Source organism: Phalacrocorax aristotelis, chromosome 4, assembly GCF_949628215.1.
Source record: "Phalacrocorax aristotelis chromosome 4, bGulAri2.1, whole genome shotgun sequence".
NCBI classification, from domain to species: domain Eukaryota; kingdom Metazoa; phylum Chordata; class Aves; order Suliformes; family Phalacrocoracidae; genus Phalacrocorax; species Phalacrocorax aristotelis.
In genome coordinates, this window is record NC_134279.1 from 53,156,856 (window position 1) to 53,182,353 (window position 25,498).

The following is a 25,498-nucleotide window of genomic DNA, read 5'->3' on the forward strand; positions in this document are numbered from 1 at the left end:
AAAAAGGCGTGGGTCCACTAGGTGGCATAAATACACCGTGTAAAGGCAAGGAGCAAGCCGGGGGTGCCTACCACCTACTCAACGTGTTTTATTTATGCATTTATGCAAAGCAAATGGATACAGCTAAAGATCGCACACACACAGCCGTAGTCCAGGAACCCCCCACCCCCATCTCTTTTCAAATAAAACCAAGCTCAGATGTCAAAGTGCTCCTTTGGACTTGGAGGCTCAGAGGAAATCTCCCCAGAGAGCGGTATCTGCTCCTGCAGACCTTGAGTTACTCACGGCTGACTAACCATGCTGCATCTCATTTTTGTGTTTGCATTCAGGAAAATACGGCTGTCCCTGCTCAGCAGTATTAAAACTGAGAAGAAGCCACTGACATTCTCTTTTTTCCCCACTTTCTTCCATTTGCCATCGTGCCATTCTAGTTAATTTAAGCAGAGTCTCATTCCTGCTCCACCACCCTGAAATGGTAAAGGACACGCCATCGCCAAACCTGGTGGAGCTGCTCTGCTCAGGTGCTGCTGAGCTAGCAGCACGCGCGGTGGGACAGGCAACCACCACGTGGTAAGCTCCAAAACGCACCTCCACCTGAGCTCTAATATAGGTAAATCTAATGTTGGGACAAAACAATTGCAAAACAATCATTTTTATACTTATGATTTTAAAGAAGTCAAAGATAGTAGTATAGATAATAAGGGACAACTTCCCTGCAGCTGGATAGGCACTTATGTAGGACCACCACCGCTAGGAAAATTACCTGGAGCCGCAGAACTGTTGCCCCTCTGGAGACCGTCTAGTCCAAGCCCCTGCTCAAAGCGGGACCACCTACAGCAGGCGGTCCAGGACTGTGTCCCATCGGGTTTTGAAAACCTTTGTGGAAGGGGACTCCACAACCCCTCTGGGCAGCCGGTCCCACCGTGTGACCACCCTCATGGGGAAAAAAAAAACCAAACCCAACATTTTTCTTGTTTAAATGGCATTTTTTGTATTTCAATTTGTGCCATTGCCTTTTGCACCTTCCCTGGACACCACTGAGATGAGACCCTCTCAATCTTTTTACTCCCACCCATTAGGTATTTATGTACATGGCGATGTTCCCCCCAGGCCTTCTCTTCTCAAGGCTGAACACCCTGGCTTGCTCAGCCTCTCCTCACGGAAGAGACGCTCCAGCGCCTTGATCATCTCCAGGGCCTTTTGCTGGACTTGCCAAGAGCGCCCACGTCGTACTGGGAGCCTTAGGGGTGACGCTGGGTTTGGGGATTCGGTGATCATGGGCAAGCCGTGCCTGCCATATGGGGCAGGAGCAGCCCATACGCGGGGCTGGGAGCCGCCGTGCAGGGGCTCCGCTGAGGCGCCTTGTGCCGCGCACTGGCGGGTGCTGCCACAGAGAGCGCGCGGACGCCGTGTTTCGGCTGTTGCTGACCAGCGCCCGCACAGCATCAGGGCTGCCCCTCTCCCCGCTCTGATACTGCAGGACGAATGGTGGGGCTTGAGGTCCATGAATTAATGCTGCTGCTGTGACCATCGTGTTGCCCAAGAAGGGCCAAGGATGAAATGAAACCGAGCGCCTGTACGTATGAAGCTGAAAGACTAGCGTACCAAACCGGCACGGGACTGCTGTCTTATACTGTTAGCCGAGAAAAAGAGGAAGAAGAGAATGCTGACCCGAATAATGGCTTAAAACCCCACAAAGTCTGTGGTCATATGGTTTCATTTAGGAATAATAGCATGTTGACAGGTCAGGCATGCCACACGCGCACCAAACCCGTATATTTTAAATTGAAGCCCTAATCTCAACCTTTAATTAGCATTACACAGGAATCTCGGTGTTTCTCATATATAGGGTGACAAAAAAAGAACAAATTGTTTTCCAGCTGAACCCTAGAACTGCTTAACTTTTAGATAATTGTCCCTAAAATTGTTACACTGTAAGACAAAAAAAAAAATTTCTAAGAACTTCTTAAAAACCCATTTTGATAAGTTTAATTGAGCAATCTAGGTTTTAATAAATGGATGAAAACTGTCCTTTTATCCTCTCCAGCTCCCTCTGCTTCTGACAACACTTCCTTTGTTTTGTAGAGAAAGAGCCCCAATGATTAATGCTTCTCCTCCACGGTTTTTCTAACGTGATTTTCCCCTCCTCAGCTGCGGCTAACAACAGAGGACAGACTACTCGAGTATTCGGACTTTCCCACCATTGGATGTCTGCCCCACCGTGCTCTCGGCTCACCCCAGCTGAGGACCAGAACACGTCAGGAGGTTTCCATGATCTTTTGATCTTCCGGGAGGTGAGGACAGCACAGCAGCTTCGTGGAGCGGAGTCCAGGGCAGTCACGGTCACACCACCACGCACGTAAGGCTTGTTTCATACATGACGTGTAGGGCAGTCCACAGATTTAACTCAAGCACAAATTTGTGGAGGTTTTGCACTCCGTGAAATGAAATATTTTATTTTAAAGCAAAATTGTAAAATATTACTTTTCTTTTATTCTAGTTGCTTACAGAAATGTATATAAAATCGTAATAACAGAAGGCCAAATCGCAGCTTTACTGTAGTCTGAAAATGTTACTAATTTTCATTTTAGAAAGCTGCACAGGCTTTGGTCACCAAACTTATATCAGTTTTATTACACCACCTGTGCTCTGGGATCTGCTCATTCTTCGTAACTGATATCTACATAAGAATTACTATTCATTGAAGTGTTATGGTTTTAATTGTAATGTAAAAATATACATTTTTTTGGTAAGATGAAACACAGTCTTTTCAATAAAATGGAATGCTTGCTTTTCTTTTTATAACCCAAGATCCCAATTTAAAAGGGTTTATATACAAAATAAGATATTTAAAAGTCACCACCAAAGACAGAGAGCAGAATATGACTTCTTTCTCATTCTTACTGAACTGCTTCATCCTGAATAATTAACGTCAATTAGCACAAGCGGAAACTCCTGACTTAATCACAAACAGTATTAATATGCAGGTAACACTCGGAGTCAACTATCTGCCCATTCCTGTAGCTGGCAAATGAGACCCTGAAAATATAAGTAGTATGAGGTGCCCCCACTTTAAATAAAAATTCCTTTGAATGGCACAGAAGCCTGAAGTGGTACAAGTATTTTCAGGTACTTCTGAATGGGTGTTCCAAGGTGTTTTTAATTAGTGACATTTAATACATATAGACACGTATTAAATAACAAAACCAACAAAATACAATATATGAAAAATAAAATATATCTAGCTTGCAACAGCAATTATTTATCTGCGAATACGAGACAATATTTCCAGTTAACACAATATTCTTTATAATTTCTAACTGTAACAATCTTACTGCAAAATAGACAAAAATCTAAAAGCAAATGAAAATTTCCCATGTCATTTAAGACATTGTTTACACCTCAGAGGTGCTCGTAATGTCAGCTGGTAGTCACAGCTTTTCCTTCAACACCAGGCGAGCAGAAGGCTCCCTGTTGGCCAGCACAAGGGCATACAACACCACAGCCTCCCACTTGTAGTCCTCTGCGTGACGACTCCTGTGAACACGCATCACGTCAACCTGAACGGCGTGTAATTATTAGAAAACTGTATTTTCTTGAATGGAAGAATAATGATGTGATATACAATCATCTGCATCAATGGACTTTGAGAGCATATCGTAAGATTGTGATTGCTAGTCGCGTCTTACGTCAGAGCCTAAATTTTAGATGCTCTTCCACTAAATACGCCAGGCATTTTAAAGGTTAGTTCTCACTGCATTTACCCAACATGCGTGTCACAACATAAAGGCCTGTGAAACCTCTCCAACAACTTGACCTTAACTGTCTGAAGAATTCCAGGTTTCGTTCTGATCTTTTAAAACCAAAATGTGAAAAATATCTCCAGGTATGATTAAAAAATTTGAATATAAAATACTTCAGAATTAACTTATTATATTTAAAGGATTTCAATACATCTTTAAAAACATCATTTTTCTCTTCACTTTTTATTTAATATTGGGATAATATTTAAAATGCAGTTTTCAAGATTAAACAAAGGGAGATGAGTAGTTGTTAGATGACAAAACTATTAATAAAGAATAACTGGTATTTTTTATTTAAGAAAAGGTACAGTAAACAAAACGCATTCACAAAACAGATAATACTATTAAATACCATGAAGAATGACCTGTAAACAGAAAACGCTTGTTAAAAGCCCAAACTTAGGAAATTGTCATGAGTATAAAACACACGCTGGCTCAGCATTAAGACAATCATGTACGATATTCCATGGTGGCTCACACTAGGATGAACAAACTTCTGTAACCATATGACACAAGCAAACAGAAATAAAATAGCAAAATGAAAACAAGAGATTGTCATATCCACTACTCGTTTCCTTCTTATCATCATTATGTTTGCAAAAGAGTAACAAAACGTAACCAGCCTTGATACAAAACCCATCCAACAGCCAGGAGAAAACAGCCACCCCGGCCAGTTGGGAAAGCAGAATTTTGCAAAGTTGATTGCTTCACCGGTTCACAGAACCTTCAAAGGTAATCACTGATTTGAAGAAAACAGAGGTAGAATACAAGTCAGCCTTCATAATTTAAAAAAATAAAAGTCCTTGTAACAAGGTAATGCTTCAGTTGCTCAAGTACTGGCTATTCCTTGAAGCTCACGTTTCTGTTGGAGAAAAGAAATTTTAAAATAAAGCTATCCATTATATTTTACTAATGAATATTAGGATAAAAAGTAATAATTAGATTTAACCTCCTCGTATTCTCTTTTGTTATTCCTGAACACCAATATTAGCATATTATCTAAAACTCTACACTCAGTTCATTGACTCATTGCTCAAATGCTTAACAAAGTAAATGAGAGATGAGGAGGAAGAGAAAATTTATTGAGAAGATTAAAACAGAGTAGAGAAAAAGACAGTTGTAACACTACAGAACAGTAATTAGAGTGCATTTCATTGTGCTAAGCTCCCAGCAAGGAATAAATAAGTAGGGTGTAAGATGGTGATAGTACTACTAAGATCATTCTAATGTAATAATCTATTGATAGGTTTAAAAGGCAAGATAGTAAAAAATTAAACTGCATATGAATTCAGTTGTTGAAAAACACATACTTATTATGAAAATGGGACATTTTCTGAGATGATAAGTACAGAGCTGTCATTGTTAAAACTAAGTATGTAAATAGTAGGATAAAAATAGTTCACTACACAGTATTCTTCAAATATAACAACTGGACTATTTTCATTGCTCTCGGGACTCACTGTAAAGCAAGGAAGACTAAAGACAATTCTCTACTGATGATACTCATTCTCAGAAATATATTATCTATCATTATCTCAGTCAAAATGTTGACTTGCAGCATAACAGGGTTGTCCTAATGGCTCATCAGTAAAGCAAAAGTCATAACCGCTGTTTCACCCCCACTATCAATATCTCATTTGCTACAGTTCCCTTTTTTTTGCTTTGTCCAAAAACTCACAGAAAAGGAGAAAAATTGCTGACAATGCGGATCGTGCCATGCTGACCCCAGTTCTCAAGAAACCTGTGTTTTTGTTAACAAAAGTAAGCTTAAGAACAAGCCATATGTATTTACTAACAAAAAATAAAGTTTAAAATCTTATCAGTTTGGAATTCATTTCCTTTGAGGTTAGCAGTTATGGAGATTCATGAGCTGTTATAGTGTACTGAACAGCTGTTATAGCACACACATTTCCTAAAACAATCACTCTTTATTTCTCCCTGTCCTTTTGCTCTTCACTGCAATTTATCATGCAGTATAGGACAGACAGGATACAAAGTCAATAACAAGGCCTGTAACACGTAAAGGACGTCATCTAAAACAACAGTGATCTCTAAAGAGCAAAACTGTCAGTGAAAATGAACAGGTGAGGGGTTGATTTTGATTTCTTTTTTAATGGACTCTAGTGACCACGATCTTAAGACATTCATAGCATTCAAGCATTAATAATGAAAAATGCATTAATTATTTTTATGCACTTGTTTTGGAGACAGTTCATCAAATGTTTAGGGTTCAAATACATTTTAGTTGGTCTCTCTCCTATGGAGTGTCTTCCCTTCATTGCTGTACTTCAGAGAATTTCATGGCATTCTGCTTAATATGAACCATGTGTTTGGAGTTAACAATAATAAATTGGCAATATATATTTGATATAATTAATGGTAATAATAAGGCAATATATATTTGGGAGCTGTCAGCTGGTGCAAGATATTCATCAAAAACAGGAATGGGAATCTATTACGTTGTATGGTCTTTGGAGAGCACTCTGCATCTATTGTTTCCAATCAATATTTTACAGTAGAGAGTCAACAAAAGGAGAACTTAGAATCACATGAAGTGGGTAAGAACTTAATATAATCTTAAAAGCACTATTTAGAAACAGTTTAAAGCTAGCTTAAACAGAAACAATCTGCTAAAATCAAATCACTTACTTTTCAGCTGCTGCTTGATCAGTGGTCCTTACAGTGGTATGTTCTGGAGAATGTGAGGGAGACCTTAACGTTGAACTGAGAGGGGGCGAAGCACGTAATGAGGATGTAGAGAGACCGTGTCGACGCATCTCCTGAATTGCACGCTCTCTACCAACAGACAGCAATTTCAGTTACATAACACTTTTGTACTGCAGGATGTTAAAGGAAGAAAAAGTAACTTTTTTTCCCATATTTTTACTTGGTTGTTTTCACAATACTTTGCAAAGTCTTGTCTTCTTGTAATGTCTCTCAACTTTCTTCTTGTTATCATGCAAAGGGATTTTTTTCTTTTTTTTTTTTTGAAGATGCAATGGAACCTCACAAAAATTTATGAGGGAATTCAGAAACTGTTTCCACAGAACTGAAAACTAAGCAGTTTTCCAGATAAAAATATTAAATTTTGCATGACAATTGGAACACAATTTTCCATAAAAGTTCCCCACTATTGGAAAAAGCAACAGTTTTAAAAGTGAGAAAGAAGAAATTAGGAGAGTCACCTCACTGACACAACAGCCTCTTACCGTTCAAATCGTTCAGTTGTCAGTTGCCTTTTTAAAACATCACAGTCAGTCTGTAGCTGTGCAACCTTACTTCGAAGTATGGGAATCTCTCTATTAGAGCTGCTTCTAAAAAAAAAAATCATGAGAAGCAACAAAGTTTTCTTTGAACACCGTCAGCTAGGAGCTTAGATGAATTAGAGCAAGACAAAACAAAAATAGATACTGAACATGTTGTTTCACACAGACCAAATCAAAGACACATTAGAAGCAGCCAGAACCAAGTGAATGCAACAGAATGTTTCTGGAAGAACGTAAGGTGAGAAAGAAATGAGAAGCTGGCAATCCTCTCACTACATCCTTACTACAGTACATCATGTTCCTTTTCAGACAAAGGTAAACATGTTTTATAAAAACAGACAAAACCGTTATATAATTTATTGATTTACTACCCTCTGTTGCCATTAGAGACGGTCTTTATGTGTACACTTAAAAAAAGAAGAAAAAAGCAGTAACTATCCACAAAGAATACAAACATAACAGATACAGTTTCAGTAAAAATTATGTAGTAGATCAGAACTATCTGGCTAGCAATGAACACAACTGAATCAAATCCAAGTAAAAGCTGTATTAATGCAAGCTCAGACCAGCAAAACCCAGTCTGAAAGCTTGTCAACTACACCCTTGGCATTGGGGCCCAACTGTTTCAACTGCAAGAATCAAAATGAAAAGCAGCCTTGAAAATCTTAAGTAACATAATTAAATATATGTCTTAGCAACACATTAGCTTGGATGACTCAATGCTTGGTCACAAAATACCATTAATTGCATTATAGAGCAAGAAAAAAAAAAAAAAAATCACTGAGTGTAAAGTTGTCTAAACCAGAATCTAGACAGCTATGTTATTCCATAGAGTCTTCAAAGCCCATGAGATGGAGCACTCATAAATCACTTCTGGAGAAGCAAAGATGTAAGCACTGGACTTGAATTCTGAAAAAGGAGTTCCACTCCCAGCACAGTCACAGACTTCCTGTCTGGCACCCGCTGGTCTCTGACTCAAGGAAGATGCAAACTACTCAACAGATTTGATCCACAAAGAACTGCAGAATATTTTTTCCTGTGTTCCCTATTCATCAGTAAAATTCCTAGCATGGTATCTTGATCCAGTGTGTTGAGAACAGATGCAGAAGACAAGAGGTCTCGATGATATCTTATTCTAAGTCCTTCAGAGACAGGCATATGCTTTCAGGACGGAGGTAAGAATTCAGGGCCCAATATCATTATTGTAAAATAAAGAAAGAAAGCAAACAGTTTTGTGAGTTCTGAGGTTAGTCTGTGTCAATGACATTTAAACAAGATTAAGATCATGAAGTAAATCACTCAAAAATGAATAAATATTTTCATTTGGAACCCCTATGCACAGAAATCATCATATAATATGACTACATTATGATCTACTATTTTTTCACAGGACATCTGGCTCTTTCACAGTGGTACAGAGAGCTCTCAACAAGTAGTTTAGCTATTCAATATTCTCCATTTAATACTTAATCACCATAGCACCTCAAAGATCTCATTTACTGTACTGTCACCTAAGTAGTGCTCTGAGTAACACAACTACTCACTTTTCACAGAGCTCAAAATTACAGCACTGGAGAACTTCACAAGTTAAACTTAATTTTGAGAATCCTTCTAAAGTCAGAGGTTTTATCAGTACCATTTTATAAATAGAGTGGAAGCAAAGACACAATAAGGCCAAAACTGTAAATAATGTTCAAAAACGTCGACACATGATTTTTGTCAGTTAGGACTGAAAAGTTTGCCAAGTCAAATGAATTTTTGTATTTCACAAGACACAAACATAATTGCCACATAATTCAGTCACAGTTGTGAGTGTTTAAAGTTCCTGTTCGTTGGACTGCAACTGCTACAAACCAAGTAGTAGAAAATAAGGTATGTAACAACTACTTCTCACACGTGAACACTTGGCTAGCAACATGCAGAACCTTTGAGATAAACAGTAGAAAACAATTCAATAGAACAGCCACTATTCCTCCAAGACAACTTTTTCCTTCTTCCTGCAATATCCCATCCTATTAACAACGCAACTACTGACATTTATAGCAAACAGGAATGGAGCACTACAAAGTGTGAAGAAGAAAAATTGTGAAAAAATTTCTATGAAGTTATCTAAACAGTTTTAAAATGTTTGTACACAAAGAAGCTAAAGTTAAATGAAAACCTCCTCCTTTCCTCGTTAAACTTTCATGTTTAATTTCATAGCCAGAACGTTTCATCGGTTTATGTTCTTTGCATGCAATTAAATTTTCTTCCTCAGGTAAACAAAACTCATCAATTCTAAAACATGAAGCAATGAGCTGCACAGGGGCTATTAACAGCGTTGTCATCTACAGATGAATCAAGACCACTGCTACTTGAGGTGGACCATTGTCAGTACTAAGTCGTAGCCTTTACGTAAATCAACCAAAAGCATTTTTCTTGCACATTTGCGTCACCAAGTTACAGATAGCTTTTAACTGTTTAGGTATTCTGTATTCTATATCTCATCAGGAAGCACTATCTGTCCTTTTACCTTCCACATGTTTCCTTTCTCTCCCTACATCAGTGTTTACTAAGCGGGCAAATCTGTTTTTCTAAAATTCTGCTTTGTCTTTACTCTTCACCACCATCTACATTCAGCTACTACTACTCCTTACTATTTAATGCAGATATACCGCTGCAGTCACTGGCTAATGTATCCCCAGGAAAATTATCAGGTCATGATGACACATACCATGGAAACTTCAACCTCCCTCCTCCATATCATGAAGGAAATTTTTTAAATGCCCCACTTCTCTCACACATTAATTTTATACACACAAAATACCCACCCTTAACTTCATTGTTCCAAACAGATTAGTCTTTCTTCTGTAAGAGTGTTAAAAAGTTAATTCTCTTTTAGGCAGATGCACAGCATAACAAGTTGCAGTTAGCTATAATGGAGAGTGCTGGCCACATTTAACGTGGGTGTTGGGTTCAGTTTCATTTGTATTTCAAAGGAACAATAAATGATACAGGACTTTTTCCTTAACAGTTAATATTAATAGCAGCAAAAGTACTTTTGCTCTTTTAAAGCACTATGACTTCACTATTCATTATATAAGCAATTCTTACTTTAATCAAAGTAAGGATAACAGGCATCTTCAGTAGGTATGCTATTTACATTTACCATCGATTTAATCTACTTGTTTTGGTTTTTTTTTTAACATATACGTTAAAATTTCACTTTCAATTTGCTTTGAGCAGCTTGATGAATCCACATTGCTCTACATGAGTTAGGACTTCAGAATACTTTCAAAGATAAGAACATAAAACATAGGTCAAGACTAAGAAAATTTATGTTGTCTTAATTATTAACCTTTTAGTTAAACTCTTTAAAGCCAAATAAAAATATGACTATTGCTTAAAAAAGCAGAGTTGAATTAGATTGCTTCCTGAAGCTAAGAAGAAAATCAGAACCTGCGAGAGAAGTGGTTATATATTCTGAAAATTGATACACTCTGATGCAAAGGTTAAATATCCAAATCATACTGCAAAGCATACGTACATACATTTATAGATGTACTCAACAGCTAAAAAATTGACAAATTATCATGGGTTGGCTGGTTCTCTAGTAGAAATAATGTCTGTAACAGATCAGCTACCTCACCATTAGGTAGTTATGTCCACTAAGAGGCTCAGGAGGAAAGGATTTTAGTGATTACACTGAAAAGACGACAAGTGAACTTCAGGAAAGGTATCACTCTTGTGCCAGACTGATGTGAGAAAGAGAAAGTGAAGCAAACTTTCTGGAGTCAGACTGGGGACAAATCCAGAAAGAAACCGAGTGCTTATTCTCAAGACTGAAAACTCAGCAGGGTGTTCCTTCCTTTTAGATTAGGTTTCCTTCGGAACTCCTGTTTAAGTTTACTGCTTGTACAAAACTGATGCCCACCAGAGAGCTGATTAAGGAAAGACATGAAAGATTTGCAAAGAAACTTCAAGTATCAATGCCATGAAAGGCCAAAAGACATTGCTGCAAAAATCTGCTCAGCCATAATGAACATCAAGGTTTTGACTTCATGAATAATTGTTGTCACACAGAAAAAGTTTCTTTGTAAGCCACCTAACACATACACACACTTGTTAAAACTTACAGTTTGCTCTCGGCGAGTGTTAGTTTGTCTTTCAATAACTGAATTTCGGAATCTTTCTCATGGGATGTTAAATGGTTCTGAAATTCTTTGTCTCTACTAGTAGCCAGCAATGTTTCAAGATTCTGAACTGTAAGTCTCTCACTGGATAACTGCTTTTTCAGCAACTCTGCTTCTGATTTTAGATCTTCTAATTCTCCTAGAACCTAGGGCACAAATTTTATATGTTATTAATACACTGGTTTACAAACACACAGATTTGTCTTTTGTGAAGAGTTGTTATAAAAACTGAAATGATTGGAAGTTTCATAAAAATTAATAGGAAAACTGAGCTCACAAAACAAATTAAAGCCTACAATTATTTAACACAACACTTAGTTAAAAACTATTCAGGCTGTACCTCTGTTAAATGTTTTACTGGGGGCTGGATTACTGAGGGCTGGAAATGCTTAGGTAAGTCCCTGGAGCACTAATTAGCTTTTATCAACAGTAGGCTTTGGCACAAGTACAAAAATAGTACTTACTATACTTCATTCTATTCAGCTAGGTTAGCTCACAATTAGCTTCTTGGCTTTTGCTGAAAATGTAAGAATGCTCGTTTTCCTCATCAGTTCTATGAATAGAAACAAATTCTGTGGGGATGAGAATTACTGTTCTCAAGGTCTTGACTATTACAGTAATAGAAAGCCTGACCAAGTCACCAAGTAAAGACAAAACAATCAGCTGTAAAGAAAAAAGTTCAGAAATTATGGATATTTAGAACTGTTAAACTATTTCAAAATTTTTCATGAACCACAACTGAACCTAAATTTCAATTTAATTGAAAAAATCCATCAGGGAAAAGTCTTTAATATCTAAATAAGAGGTGCAATATTCACTTTTATAAAAGTTGGCAAGTTGACTAAAGTAAAAAACAGTACATAAAACCAAATAAATATAATTTGTCTCTGTGATATAGCAAAAACTACTGCTGCCTCATTTTCTAGTGACAATGAATGAAAAACTGTCTTTTTTTATAAAAAGCACAGATACAGAACTGTATACTGCAAATTTCTAATTTATATATAAATGCAAAACGAGTGTTGTAAATTAACTTACCTTGCTCTCAGAAGTAATTTATTATTTTCTCCAAAAACCATTACAAGAAAAGGAAGATATTTATTATAGCAAATGAAATTTGACTTTGCTGCTTACCCTTTCATAATCCATGCTTTTGGATGTCAACTGTCGAGACAGCAGCTCTTTGTTAGACTCAAGTTTCACACAGAGTTCCCTCACAGAAGCCAGGTCCGCCAACACAGAAGACTTATCCTGACTTTCACGTTTAATAACCTCTTCCAATTTGGACATATTTTTTGTAATGGAGGAGATCTGAGATTCATATGCTTGATGTGCAACGATATGCTAAACAAAGTAAAAAATGGACACCCCTTCAGTGTTAAATGTTAACAGTTCTCTGTTGGATAACAGGTTTTTTAATACTTTGTTTTCCGTTCAAAATTAATTTGCCCTATGAAATGAACCAAAATCAGTTACTGTTTCAAAAACTCAGTGTCCACACTTGAAACATTCACGTCTAGGAATTATTTTCCATTAAAGCATTAAAAATTGTATGTTGACTATTAAGAAAAAATAAAAAACCAACCACTTGAATGTATCCCAGAATTGCATTGCACAAGTTATTACCCCTTGAATCTCTTTTTCTAGAAGTTCTACTCTCTCTCGAAGATGTCTCCGATCTGTATCTACAGAAAGGAGTTCAAGTCGTATTGAGCTGCTTTCTCCTTCAGCTTGATGAGCCTTCATTTCCCACTCTTCAGCTTGCGTATGGAGCATTCGGAACCTCTCTAACAGTTCTTGGTTTTCTTTTTCCTAGATGAAACAGTAAATCACTCTGCAGTGATCAACATACTGTCAAGATGATTGATCTTATTTCACGCCTCCTCCCTGCAGCATTTTTTTTTTCAGATGAAAGTAGATCTTTCTCCATTTTCTTAATCCCACTATCTGGCAATTACTAAAGGGCATCATGCTTCTGCAAGTCCAAATAGTAAATAAATAGTGAAGGCATTCAGTTTTATTAAATGGAAGTATTTACATTTAGCAGTTGTTAATGAGTTTCAAGGCTCCCAGGGAGTGGTTATTTCGTATCTCTCTGCATTGTCACGGGTCACATTACTGAGACGTACTGATCAGAGTGCTGTCCTTTCCAAGAAATTCCAGCAGGAGTCCATTTTCAGCTCTTTTACGTACTGTGCTCTTACAAATATTTATATAACAGCCATGCTTGAAAGACTGATAACCTATTCGGGCATATACACCTAAGCAGTCTATCATAAAAGTACAAAACTGCAAGCTTTAGAGCTTACAAGTTATACAGTGATAGAACAAATGCTGCTTGTGAATTTTAATTTGGCCCAACTGCAAGTGCATAATATTAGGCAGTGATTAATTTTCCTTTTTTATTTACCTCCATTCCCTTCTTCCCCTGTTCATGTAATGCACAGCAGGATAAGCACGTTGCTAGTACAAATCAGATATTTCTGATGAGGAAGGCTACTATTTCTGAAATTCCTTCTGTGTTTCCTGCAGAACTTGGAAGGTGCATACGGAATGAGGTGGGGCATTAGGAAGCAGAAACTCATGATTAAGCAAATGAACACTGTGCAGAAAAGTAAATCCTTGTCTCCACAGGCAACATCTGGATGTAATACTAGACAAATCCCTGAAATCAACCTTTCATAATTGGTCACTGGCTGTACATTCTACAGCTTCTTGGTACCTGACTTGAATAACTGGAGTACCATTTGCCAAAGATGTGGACACATCTGTAGCAGAAGTGCTTTGGACATATGATATATTATAAAATTATTAAAAACTAAACTTCCAGTGTTTTAAATTGAGTTCTAAGCTAACATACTACTGACCTTAATTCTCTCTCTATGCTTCAGTTTCTACGTGTAAAAAGTCGTTGAATTTACATGCATTCATCTAGACATGCAAGTGTAAGTCAGATCAAAACTCATTCTTTCCTATTCAAAGTCACATAATAAATTTGCCAGTTCATGTTGTCTTGACGTAAGTTCTATTTGCTTTAAATGATTCTAAGTTTTAATTCACACACATCACACTCCTGAATTCAAGTATCAGAATAAAATACATTTAACAAAAGCACTGTTTTGTCAGTACAGCAAAAACTCTGAACTCTTATAATTCATAGAAAAAACATTGCAATGCGCTATTTTTACACTTTCCTGCAGAACTACATATAAAATTTCTCTTTAAAAAGTGTAAAATATTAAAAACCATTATATAAGGGGCTTGTTGCCTACAATAATGAAATAGTACCAGATATTTTACTAGTTGCCTTGTCAAAACTCAAAAAGCAAAACAACATTCAAGCATGATTTGTCATTCTCCAGCGTTATGGCCAACTGAAACATAATCAATAAATTCTGGCACATCACAATTTCATTAGTGCTTCAGAACTAATAAAGTTTTATATGAATCCACTACTACCTTGAAACACTGCAGAAGAAAGGGGCGGGGGGGTGGGGAGGGTGGAATAAATGAAGGAAATGGGCCAGGCAGGGAGACCAGGACTCAAAACATACATTTCTTAATTTGCTTATTATATCCTAATGAGAATGTGTTATACTTTAAAATCAATGGATTTACTGAAAACAGTAATGACTGCCTACAGATTATATTTTTACCTTTGAAGCCATTAAGGTCTCAAATCTGGAAACTTCAGTTATATAATTATGAACCCTGGTTTTCATTTCTTCTTTTTCACGTATTGCATCTTCAAGCTCAGCACTGATAGCCTAAAGAGATTTCATAAAGGCAAAACAGTGCATTACAGTATATTAATCACTATATATTACTGTATCAGACTAAATCAAAGTAATTGTATACGCCCTAGATCTTACTCTACTCTACTTTTAATAATTCAGTCAAAGCTCTTTGGGATTTGTAGGGTTCAGAAATATCCCCTATTACCTTAGATATACCAAAGAATTTTCCAGGCAAGAATAATCCCAGAAAACAATGAATATCATATCAGTTCATAAAATCTGCAGCTTCCCTCACGACACACCCTACCGATCTTTGGAAATGCAACATACAGATGTCTGGGAGCTGGGATTTTTCTTGCCTTAAGATTCGCTATCCCTGAGTGAAGGAAAGTTTTTTATCACTGTGTCACTGTCAACTCTATAACGAAAAGAAAATAGAATTGCAAGATAAAATAACTAAATGCATTAAGTTCATATTTAGACATCAAAAATGGACCATGGAGTTTGTTAGAGATGTTGGAAGTCCTAACTCTGGTCCTCTCATGTTCAGCTCTCGCTCTTCTCCGAGTCCTCTAGCCCAGAGAGCTGAAAAGGCAAGTATCTTCTTCTATCCCCACTATTAAATGTGGGGAAAATAGGGCACACTGCCGTATTTCTTTCCCTTCTTCTTTTTGTGCTATACTGATATTCATTAACAGCAGCCTTTTTACTATATGCCTTATTTAGCATATGCTGAAATCAGCCTGCTTGTCTCTGAGGTAGCCTTCCCAAGCACACTGGGAAAGCTTTAGTCATCAGTTTATGATAATATTTAATGTTTCATCTTATTAGATACCTGTGAATGGCATCTCTAATTTCAATAATACAGCCACACATCTATGTGTTGTGCCATAGGTTTTGCAAGAACTATTCAGCGTACTGCGTCACCTACTTAAAACATCTTGCTATATTTTATTTTCTAGCCTCAGACTCAGCCGGGTTGGCTGAGGAGAACTGGAATAAACTGTTTAGCCAACAAGGCCCTGATTATTTTTAGTGTTGGCATTGACAGTGAATTCAAACAAATATTTGTATCTCAGCATCAAAACTGTACAAAGCATTTGAGCCTCACAATGAGCTGCAATAGTTGTATTTGCTGTATAAATTGAATGCAGTGAGTTGCAACAGAATTCTGGGCTAGCTCTTAAAAATCACATTCACATATTCTCTATGTAGTCTTTCCAATGTTTAGCCCAATAAAAAAGTGTTACTTGCCCTATAAAACACTGGACATTTTTGTTATATATTGTCTATATACACATTTTATTGTACAGGGACATCCACATCACGCACTTGGAGTTGGGAGGCTTTTGGTCAGCAATAACCAGCTGGTGCACAAAACCAACTCATTATTCCTCAAACTATGTGAGGGATTAACAAGACTGAATGAACTTCAGGCTCCCCAAGCCATGGATCCCAGATCCAGAGAATTCCAAGAAGAAATAGAGCAATGATGATTGAGAAGAGTGCAAATGGACATAAGTATATAAGCCCCTTATGCTGTTGAAACAGTGAGCCTTACACACCAGTGGCTGGTTTAACTTGCAGATCCCTGGAGAACATCTCAAGATGAAGATTCCACAAGAATAATACTGATAATCAAACAGTTTAATTCACTGAATCTCTCAACTATTTCTGTTTTGCAAAACTTTTATTTAACCTACCCATCAACTTGAGATAGCTCATCTTTCAATAAAATATTTGACAATACCTTACAGAAATAGGTAATTCCTCAAGGCATTAAAATTTTATTTCAACTTTGATTCTGTAACTGATGTAAGTTTAAGACATGCCTTTATAGCATGCACTACACAAGGAAATATATTTAACTATCAGCAGCTGAGAGGGACTGTATACCTCCCAAGTGGAAAGCTGACCATGGATACACATGAACCAACTCCGAGTCCACCCGGCAATCATAACCCACTTCCCACCTGCTTTTTGGCCTAAAGCTACTGACTGGTTAGCTGTTAGCAAGGAGGTACATTATGACTGTAAACTACTAGACAGTAAGAAACTATGAAATCATATAAAACTAATACAAATAAAAATATCTAACATAAAACTCTGCAAGCAGCGAAAGTACCTGGACAGAATCTCCACAAACAAAACCCCCCCCACAAAAAATAGCTACAATATAGAGCTGAACCCTAAGATACCACCTCACCTTACCTTACCATTAGCATACTACTTTACCATTGCAAAGACAACCCAGTAAGAACATTCCTCCAGGGGAACAGATGGCACCTTTGAATTCACCATCTAAAAACCCCACACAACCTTGACACAATGGAAAGGGAACCCCTCCTATTCCCATCGACTGTGCATCCTTATCCTTTCCTGAAATCAGGAAACAAATTCAGACTATTCACGACTATCATACCTTAAAAATAGGTTTTCTTCAATCCTTCTGCCTTGCAGCTTTTAAGCCCTCTCCTGTTTTCTCCCCAACATTAACCTTTCCCAATCCATCAGGAAAAGCAAAGTTCTTGCAGAGCACCACACATGAATGGAAACTAACCTTGCCAGAACTGGAAATTAAAAACCTGTCAATACTGCTTTACAGCCACCATTACCAAGGCTCACAGAAGACAAACATTAAAATCCAGATTCCAAAACATTCTAATCTCAAAACATGGCATACCTTACTCAGTACATCCAATACTTCATGGAAACTAGGTGGATGAAACTAATGAATCACTATGCACCAGAACAAATTCAGATGTGCCAGCAGTCTCCTCCCTCTCGCTGTCATGTGACTAATAACCTGATGTCTGCTTTTGTGGTTCTTGCTCTATCTCAATAATCCCTGGTCCACAGATAATAAAACTCATTTTTTACAATTAAATACCAACTACCAAGTGATATAACCAATTAACATAATTTCATTATAGTATAAACAATTATGTCCTAGACTTATTTTATTTAGATTCCTTTTTTAATCTAGGGAAAGGTGACTAAAATGAATGCTTGTCTACTACTCCCCCACTGCCCTGAGTATGCTTAAGTATGTAAAGTAATTGCTTTCACAATTTCTGCCCAGTCATTTTTAATATCCCAGTGCTCAAGAAACACCAATAATTAAACATATCAAATCACAATTGAGGATATAACAGTTTTGATGTACCACTATACATAAGCAAGCAATAGTTTAATACTTCAGTATTATATACTGCCTTCATACCTGGTTTTCTCTGGCCATTGTAGCTAGGTCATCTTGCAATCGTCTGTTTTCTTTCAGAGCCATTTCCTTTACTCTTCCTGTTTCTGCAAGCTCTGCGTGGGATGTATCAAGCTGCCGATGTAAGCTAGATATCTCACGGTCTCTGTTGCTTAGTATGTCTTTCATATGGCTATCAAGTGAAAATCTTACTTAAGTCTTATACTATATAGAAATGATCAGTCGTGGATTTGGGATGTGCAAAAGCTTTTTTTCTTTAAAAAGGTAAAATTCTTTTTCTCTGAAGGCTGACAAACTGAGTCTAAACATATACATAAGCTAAGGATGTCAAACGTCAATATGCACAAATGAGCTGAATTAATCTTCAACCTTGAAAGATGTATCTGGTAAGATGTATCTTATGCAAACAGCAATTACAGATACTTATGTTTATCAGTGTTTGATAGTGGTTACAATATGCGAGCCATTGTGCGAGCCATTTATAAATCATAAAGGAAGATGACAGACAGCTTACACTTGAAAAGACAATCAAAAGAGAAAGGAAGAGGTTAAACAAAAAAGTAGAAATACAAATATGTCTGGATTTAAGTAAACTTTTGCATTAGTTTTGTGCCACAGATACTTAATGCAATGTACCAAATATTCAGTTACACTGGTCTTCAGATGTTTAAATATCAGTGTTTAAATGTTTTCTTTTAAAAAGCTATAGTTTTAAAATTCATTCTTAAAAAGTGGCAAGAAGGAAAGATCAGATGAAGCCCAGCTAAAAACTACATAAATATATTTTAATTAAGACTGTACTGATAGCTTAAGTTGGAAGAATTAGCTTGCTGATAACTAAGAGTTCAGCTCTGAGTTTTAGCTGGGAGTACATAAAATACTAAAAAGCCATTTCTTAACTGAGAATTAAGAAACATTACCAATTTAGCAAAATATAGACAAACAATTGTTAATGGCTGTCTTAACAGTATCTCAGCAGTCTGCAACACAATTGTAAGGGAAGTCTCTTCGAAAGTTGTGTACATCTTTCTCAGCACAGTGCACTCCTTTACCTGACTTAAAGAGAATTAACTCAATTTCACCAACATCACTAAAATAGCCATCTACTTTCACTTTAAAACCACTAGATAAAATAAAACCACTGACAAGGAATCCTAGTCTTTACTTACTCTGTTGAGGACTCCAGCTCAGAGAGGGTTAGACGTAAATGAGTAATTGTTTTTTCCTATGAAAATAAAAGCAAAAGTTGTATTAGGTATCATCATATTGCAACATAACAGAACACTTCAAATTAAAGTTCAATACTTAACAATCTGTTTTGCAATACAAACAGGATACGTCAAGTTCATTTAAACCTTTATTTCAACCCTTCACCAACAAGTAATTGCATCTTCGCACATTCAAATTCCCAAGCTGCTTTTCTTCACTCAGAAAGATTGTCAGAAAGTCAGCTATAGAGTTTGTCACCTCAGGCTAGAACGTTATATCTCAAAAAATATCTCCAAGTGCAAAATGCAAAACATACTACTATATTTTCTTGGAGTTTCAGGAATACACTAATATTCATAGTCACAATTAAAATGCTATTGAGTTGGCAAATGACTCTTGGTATTGGCTAGGTCCAAACATAGCACTTATGTGATGCCTAGAGCTCCACACAGGCTTTGTCATCAAGCCAAAACATCTTCCTAAAATATAACTGCTTTAAAAATCCCCAGATGGACTGCAAAGTAGTACTTGTACTGCACATACCTTGTTAGCTAAGTTGTCATCTAAGCATGCAATTCTTTCTGTTTTTTCATCTACGGTTTCTTGAAGACTGTCCTTTTCTTTGTCCAATACAGTAATAGTACTTCTAAGTACATTGACTGCTTCATCTTGTGAAGTGCTCCTCTGGTTTAACCTATCTATAAATAAAAGAGTAAGTACTTTCTATTTTAGAAACGGGAAATAAGCATAAAAATAACCAGTGATTACCTATTTTCTCCTCTAGCTTTACAATTTCTTCTTGAGCTGACTGCAGTTCATCCTTTTTGAGGGACAATCGGTGCTGTAAGTCTTCAACAGACCTCTGAAGTTGGTCATTTAAGAGCCTGCAAAAATCGGTATACGGTTGAAAGAAGTTTGGGACCTATTCAGGGTCATCAGCTTATGGCTTTTAAGCTGCCTGAAGTGCTGGAACAGTTCCAGTGTAACCTCACAATAGGGCTGTGTCATACTAACCAGTTCTCTCCCTCCCTCTCTGGGAGAGAGACTATCAAGGATTGCTGAGGCCAACACTGCTTGGTTGCTCTGGACCCCTGCAGCAAGTCCAGCTCAACACCATTCCAAAACAGAGCAGTGGAATCTCAGTGGAACCACCATGATGATCTGAAACATTCACTTCCTCTGATTTCCGTTACTCTTAATCACGTAACTCGTTATTTGTGTCTTTTGACTCTTTGCTTTATGCAGATTTTGATATGTAACTTATAGCAGTGATTATCAGCCACACCACATTTTAAGAAACAACCAAGTTGACAGCTACCCCACAGTATATTTGGCCATTGACAATTGACATTTGACATAGTTAAATCCTCACAGGCAGTGTCAATGGATTCTAAGATGTCAACTCTCAAAATAGTAGTATGTGCGTGATAGTATTAACATACGAAAGAGTGACACAAGAAAAACAGTTCAGGTAAAATGCCATTACAGAATGACTCTCCATGAACCACTCAGTTATGGAATATCAATGCCTAATGCTTGGCATAAAATTTTCAGTATTACTGACAACTCTAACACTGGCACAACTTGGTCCTACTGCTGCAGTTTGCAAAGGCATCTGTCTTCCTTTTAACAAGCAGCATCTAGAAATCCTTTCAGAAATTTTCTGTTCCACTACATTCATAAGCGGAGAACATGGTTTTTTGGGGAAACAATTCTGTAAGGAGGAGAAAATTTTCATTCACAATTAGACATAAAAACTATCAGTATATCTGGTCATCAAATAAGTCCAGGAGGAGCTTGCTGTGAAAAGCCACCACAGCACTTTCCTTACTCATATTTACTTTTTCTTAGAGACAAAAACAGCACCAAGTGATTTTGAAAACGTTTTATGGCCTTTCCCAGGAACTCAACTCTGCTATACTGTCATAGAACAAACAAAATTATGTTAGCATCTGTGAAAGACCACCACATTTCATATTAGACTTACTGAAGTGAGCAAATCTCAGCTTTAAATTGAGAAGACTCATCAGATGTCTGGGCAAGTTTACTGCACTTCATTTTTAATTCATTTTCCAGAGAGCTTATTCTTTCTTTCAGGATAGCCACTGTAGTCCTTAGTTCACATCTGTCCATTTCAATCTGCAGTTTTAAAAAAATAACTAAGCATGTTATTGCGTAGAAAACTATCACAACTTGGCTTTTAAATAAATTTAAGTTGAAAACAGCTAACAAAATTAATTGCTTGAAAAAATCTATCCTATTTTAAAAGTAATAAAATTTTAATTCCTAAAAATGCTCTTACTCCTTGAATATTTTTCTCCAGTTCTGAAATATCATGTTGCATGTTTGATTTTTCAAGGTTAGCTGCTTCTTGCTGAACCTGAGATAGAAATATAGAATTACATGTCATAAGATACACATTTTTAGTTTTAGCTACAGAAATTTAAGCTTAATGTTTAAGAAAACATTGCTCTACATTCTTAGATGCATGACCAAATGCAAGGTTCTCTCTATAAAACTACAGAGCATTAGCTGAAAGTACACCACTGCAGTTCAATATAACATCACTGAGTTTGGTTTTGGTTGCTGGGTTTTGTTTTGTTTATAAGAAAAAGTATATTTATATTCAGTCCCAACCAAATTAATATTTTTAAGTTGTTGTAGAAAGATTACTGAGCTACAGGGCAATATGAAAGGTTGCAAGCATGTAAAGTTTACTGTCCTAAGTTGTTTGAAATTAATTTATGAAGTCATCATTAATAGGAAATGTAAGACAGATTACAAAGCTAGCTAGTCTTTCTCCAAGTGTAGGAAGAAATTTTTTTGAACGATTTGTCTGTTCTCTGACTTCTGTGCGTAAGCACAGCAAAATTATTAAACAAACTCTCAAACTTCCTAAAAAAACCCTGAGATAAGTGTTTCTGTACAGGTATTTAAAAGTGGCACACATACAAAAGGTTCGTATTCACCTACAAGAAGAAAGGATGGAGCTGGAAGCACATCTCTTCCACTGCAGGCACATGGTTTAAACAAAAAGGTCAGAGCTACTGCCACTGCATTCAGATACCGTTCAGTTCTCTGGTTTTGTGGTAGTAAGTCAAACTATAGAAACGTTCATCATACAGTCAATCTTGACATATGCTGTCTTTGGATCAGTCCATTAATATTAGATTAAATTTCTGAATTTTCAGGACATTTTAAAAACCTGTATACATTATATTAATGACCCAATAAAGCAGTCAGGGAAACCCCTGAAATCACATACTCTTGACTACAACCAAGTAAGACATTAATGCACATCAGTACCAGACGTCAAAGGTCAGAGTAACAGGAAAATTATTGCATGAACAAATATATTTTTAGAGGTTAAAAATAATGAAACTTGGATTGATATGAATTTATGTTTGATGGTTCAGTTATATGCCATTTAAAATATACTCTGCTACAAATTGCAAAAACTAAAAATTAGTTAATATGAATAAGTCCATAAAGTCCCCAGTTTGTGGGATAAGAACCACATGTGACACACAAGCATCTCTGAATTAGTGCATACACTCAAAAATATTCTGTGGTTGGGGCTTCATATCTAGGTTCTTCACACAAGGTGATGCCATGCTTGCCCTCAGACACTTAAAGCATGTTCCTCTTCCCCCGTCCCCACCTAGGACTGAGTTTAAAAGGATAATTCAGACAATTCATCAAGGTCTTTCAAGTGAGTTTGAAATCAGGTAAGTTCAAAGTTACTGAAAAGAGGAACTCAGACAGACAAAAACACGGCCTTCCCTATATGCCACCTAACTGTAAGCAATGAAGTTATAAAACTTCACCTTCAATTTTTCTCTGAGGCTTTCTTTTTCTGCCATCAGTCTTCTAAAGTCAGTCAGTGCAATGTCTCTTTCTTCTTCCACGTGACTTTGAGAAATTAAACTGTGTTTTGCTTCTCTTCTCATCCTGTTCAATTCAACCTGAGACTTTAAAAGATTATCATTTGTTAGCATATGTGGATTGCAATTAATACAGTGTATACACTGAAAAAATAGAAAGTTTCAATGCTGTTAGCACAACAGAAGTGCTGTTACAGTCTTATTTTTCCCTAGATAACTACGATATATTCCCTAAATCACACAGTGGCATGACAACTTATGCTGTCAATACACTCACCATCCTTTTACTGCTCCAAGTATAGCCTAACTTCACTCTGTTTTCTTATCAGGTAACTACTACTTCCTCCTTGCTTTCTAGCCTGTATCCTTACCCAACTTTCTCATGCATTCTACTGATTTTTTTTTTCCCTGATCTTTCTCATTTCTGAATGCTAGTAAGTTAAAATGGCTTTGAAGTTAATACACTAGATTTGGAATACATAATTTTATTAACACGTAATAAAAATAGGTATATATTTTATTATTCTTGGTTGTATTTTAGTAGGTCTATAATCCCCAAGTTCTATTTTAGAGGGGAGTTTTTTCATTTTAAATAAGCAAGAGTACAACAAGTGTTTATGTTATTTCAGTGCCAATTATAAACAATATCCTCTTACCTGCTCATACAGAACATTTAACCTATCTCTTTCTGCAGTCAATAATTTGACATTAGATTGAATTTCTATCATATGTTTTTCAAATCTGTCTAACATGGACCGTAGCTCATCTCTTTCTCTGGTGATGAATCTAAGATCTTCACTCTGCAAAGTGATTAATAAAATTTACGTTGAAATAAACTAATTAAAATATTTTGATAATTAATACAAAAAAGATAAAGATCTCACAGTAGTATTAATACATGAAAACCACATACATAATAAATTTTAATTGCAAGAAGAAGTCTGGCATTGGTGGTATAATTTAAACAACAAGAACTAACTGTTAAGGAGAAAAAGCAAAACAGCTAACAATAAGATTTCAACCTTTTTTTGTTTATCATCTAGTCCTATTTATTTCAAATAAACTGATCAATAATCAGTATGTTACTCTAAAATGTGAATATCAAAATAAAATGCAAGTTCACTGGAGTTTCTCTCAGTTAATTTTTTTATGTTAAGAATATAATTTTAAAAACTGACACAGTCATTTACTGCACTGAATTTGAAAATATATTTGATATGTCCTTAAATGGTTCTACCGTATTTCCATTGTTTTTTCAGCTTGTCTTGACAGCAGGAACTTTACCTTCTCTGGAGTCCTACGGCTTGGGCTAGGCCTTCGTTTTATCATTTTCTGAAGATATTCTAATTCTCGCTTATAATAATCTCTGTCATCTTCCAGAGTCTTTACAAATGCATCCAGACGAGATGGAGATTTGTCTCCTAGGGCTATACCACATTCTAATCTCATTCTTTCTATTTCTAGGACAAGTTCTCGTTCTGCAGAAAAAGAAATAAAAACAACTGTACAGGAACCTCATGAATTTCCACAAAGCCATTTGCACTTGGGATGGACTAATTCCCAGCAACCATCTGGGCAGCAAATCTGCTGAAAAGGATGTAGGACTCCCGGCTGACAGTAGGCTAAATACGAGTGAGTATCGTGCTTTGAAACTGATAGAGGCCTAACAGCATATTGGGCTGTATCAATGGAGACACAGACTGATGCATGTGATTATTCCCCTTTACTGAGCACTTGTTAGATCACATTTACAATACTGTGTTCAGTTTTGTCCCCACTAGTACAAGACAGATGTTGATAAACATGAATGAGTCCAGGGGAGGCCCTCCAAACTGGTCAGGGAGCAGAATACTTGCCCTGTGGGGAATGGCTGAAGGAACTGGGCTTGTGCAGCCTGGAGAAGAGCTGGGGACCCAAGAGCAGACTGACAATACCAAGAGAGGGTTATAGATAACATGGAGCCAGTTTCTTCACAGATGTGGACAGGAGGTAAAGAAGGAACAGTGGTGATTAATTGCAACGGGAAATTACAAGCAATACAGGGAAAAAAATTTTTACTCTGAGGATAAACAAACATTGGAATGGGTTGCTTCGAGATGTTGTGGAAACTCCATCCCTGGAGGTTTTCAAGATTCAACTGGATAAAGCTCTCAAGAAACACAGTCTGAATTCACTCAGTCAGGAAGACAGAGAATAAAGAGTCTTGA

The 25,498-nt window shown here is 36.7% G+C and overlaps 1 protein-coding gene across 3 annotated transcripts in view; it reads right to left on the bottom strand.

Annotated features, from left to right (window-relative positions):
• Positions 1 to 3,900: 3,900 nt before the first annotated feature.
• The window catches only part of CEP135 (centrosomal protein 135), a 37,249-nt gene continuing 15,651 nt past the window's right edge, over positions 3,901 to 25,498 (bottom strand). For 2 of the 3 annotated variants that reach the window (XM_075091432.1, XM_075091434.1), the window contains 16 exons: positions 24,576 to 24,769; positions 23,948 to 24,091; positions 23,235 to 23,378; positions 21,710 to 21,787; positions 21,395 to 21,546; positions 20,176 to 20,291; positions 19,951 to 20,105; positions 19,368 to 19,423; positions 18,202 to 18,370; positions 14,898 to 15,008; positions 12,868 to 13,053; positions 12,376 to 12,585; positions 11,185 to 11,387; positions 7,013 to 7,117; positions 6,453 to 6,599; positions 3,901 to 4,665 (listed from right to left, as the gene is read on the bottom strand). In XM_075091432.1, the coding sequence (XP_074947533.1) occupies positions 4,644 to 4,665; positions 6,453 to 6,599; positions 7,013 to 7,117; positions 11,185 to 11,387; positions 12,376 to 12,585; positions 12,868 to 13,053; positions 14,898 to 15,008; positions 18,202 to 18,370; positions 19,368 to 19,423; positions 19,951 to 20,105; positions 20,176 to 20,291; positions 21,395 to 21,546; positions 21,710 to 21,787; positions 23,235 to 23,378; positions 23,948 to 24,091; positions 24,576 to 24,769 (2,192 nt within the window). In that variant the 3' untranslated portion in view covers positions 3,901 to 4,643. Of the gene's footprint in view, positions 4,666 to 6,452; positions 6,600 to 7,012; positions 7,118 to 7,397; positions 8,231 to 11,184; positions 11,388 to 12,375; positions 12,586 to 12,867; positions 13,054 to 14,897; positions 15,009 to 18,201; positions 18,371 to 19,367; positions 19,424 to 19,950; positions 20,106 to 20,175; positions 20,292 to 21,394; positions 21,547 to 21,709; positions 21,788 to 23,234; positions 23,379 to 23,947; positions 24,092 to 24,575; positions 24,770 to 25,498 lie in introns of those variants that run through there. The other variant, XM_075091433.1, reaches the window with a different exon arrangement.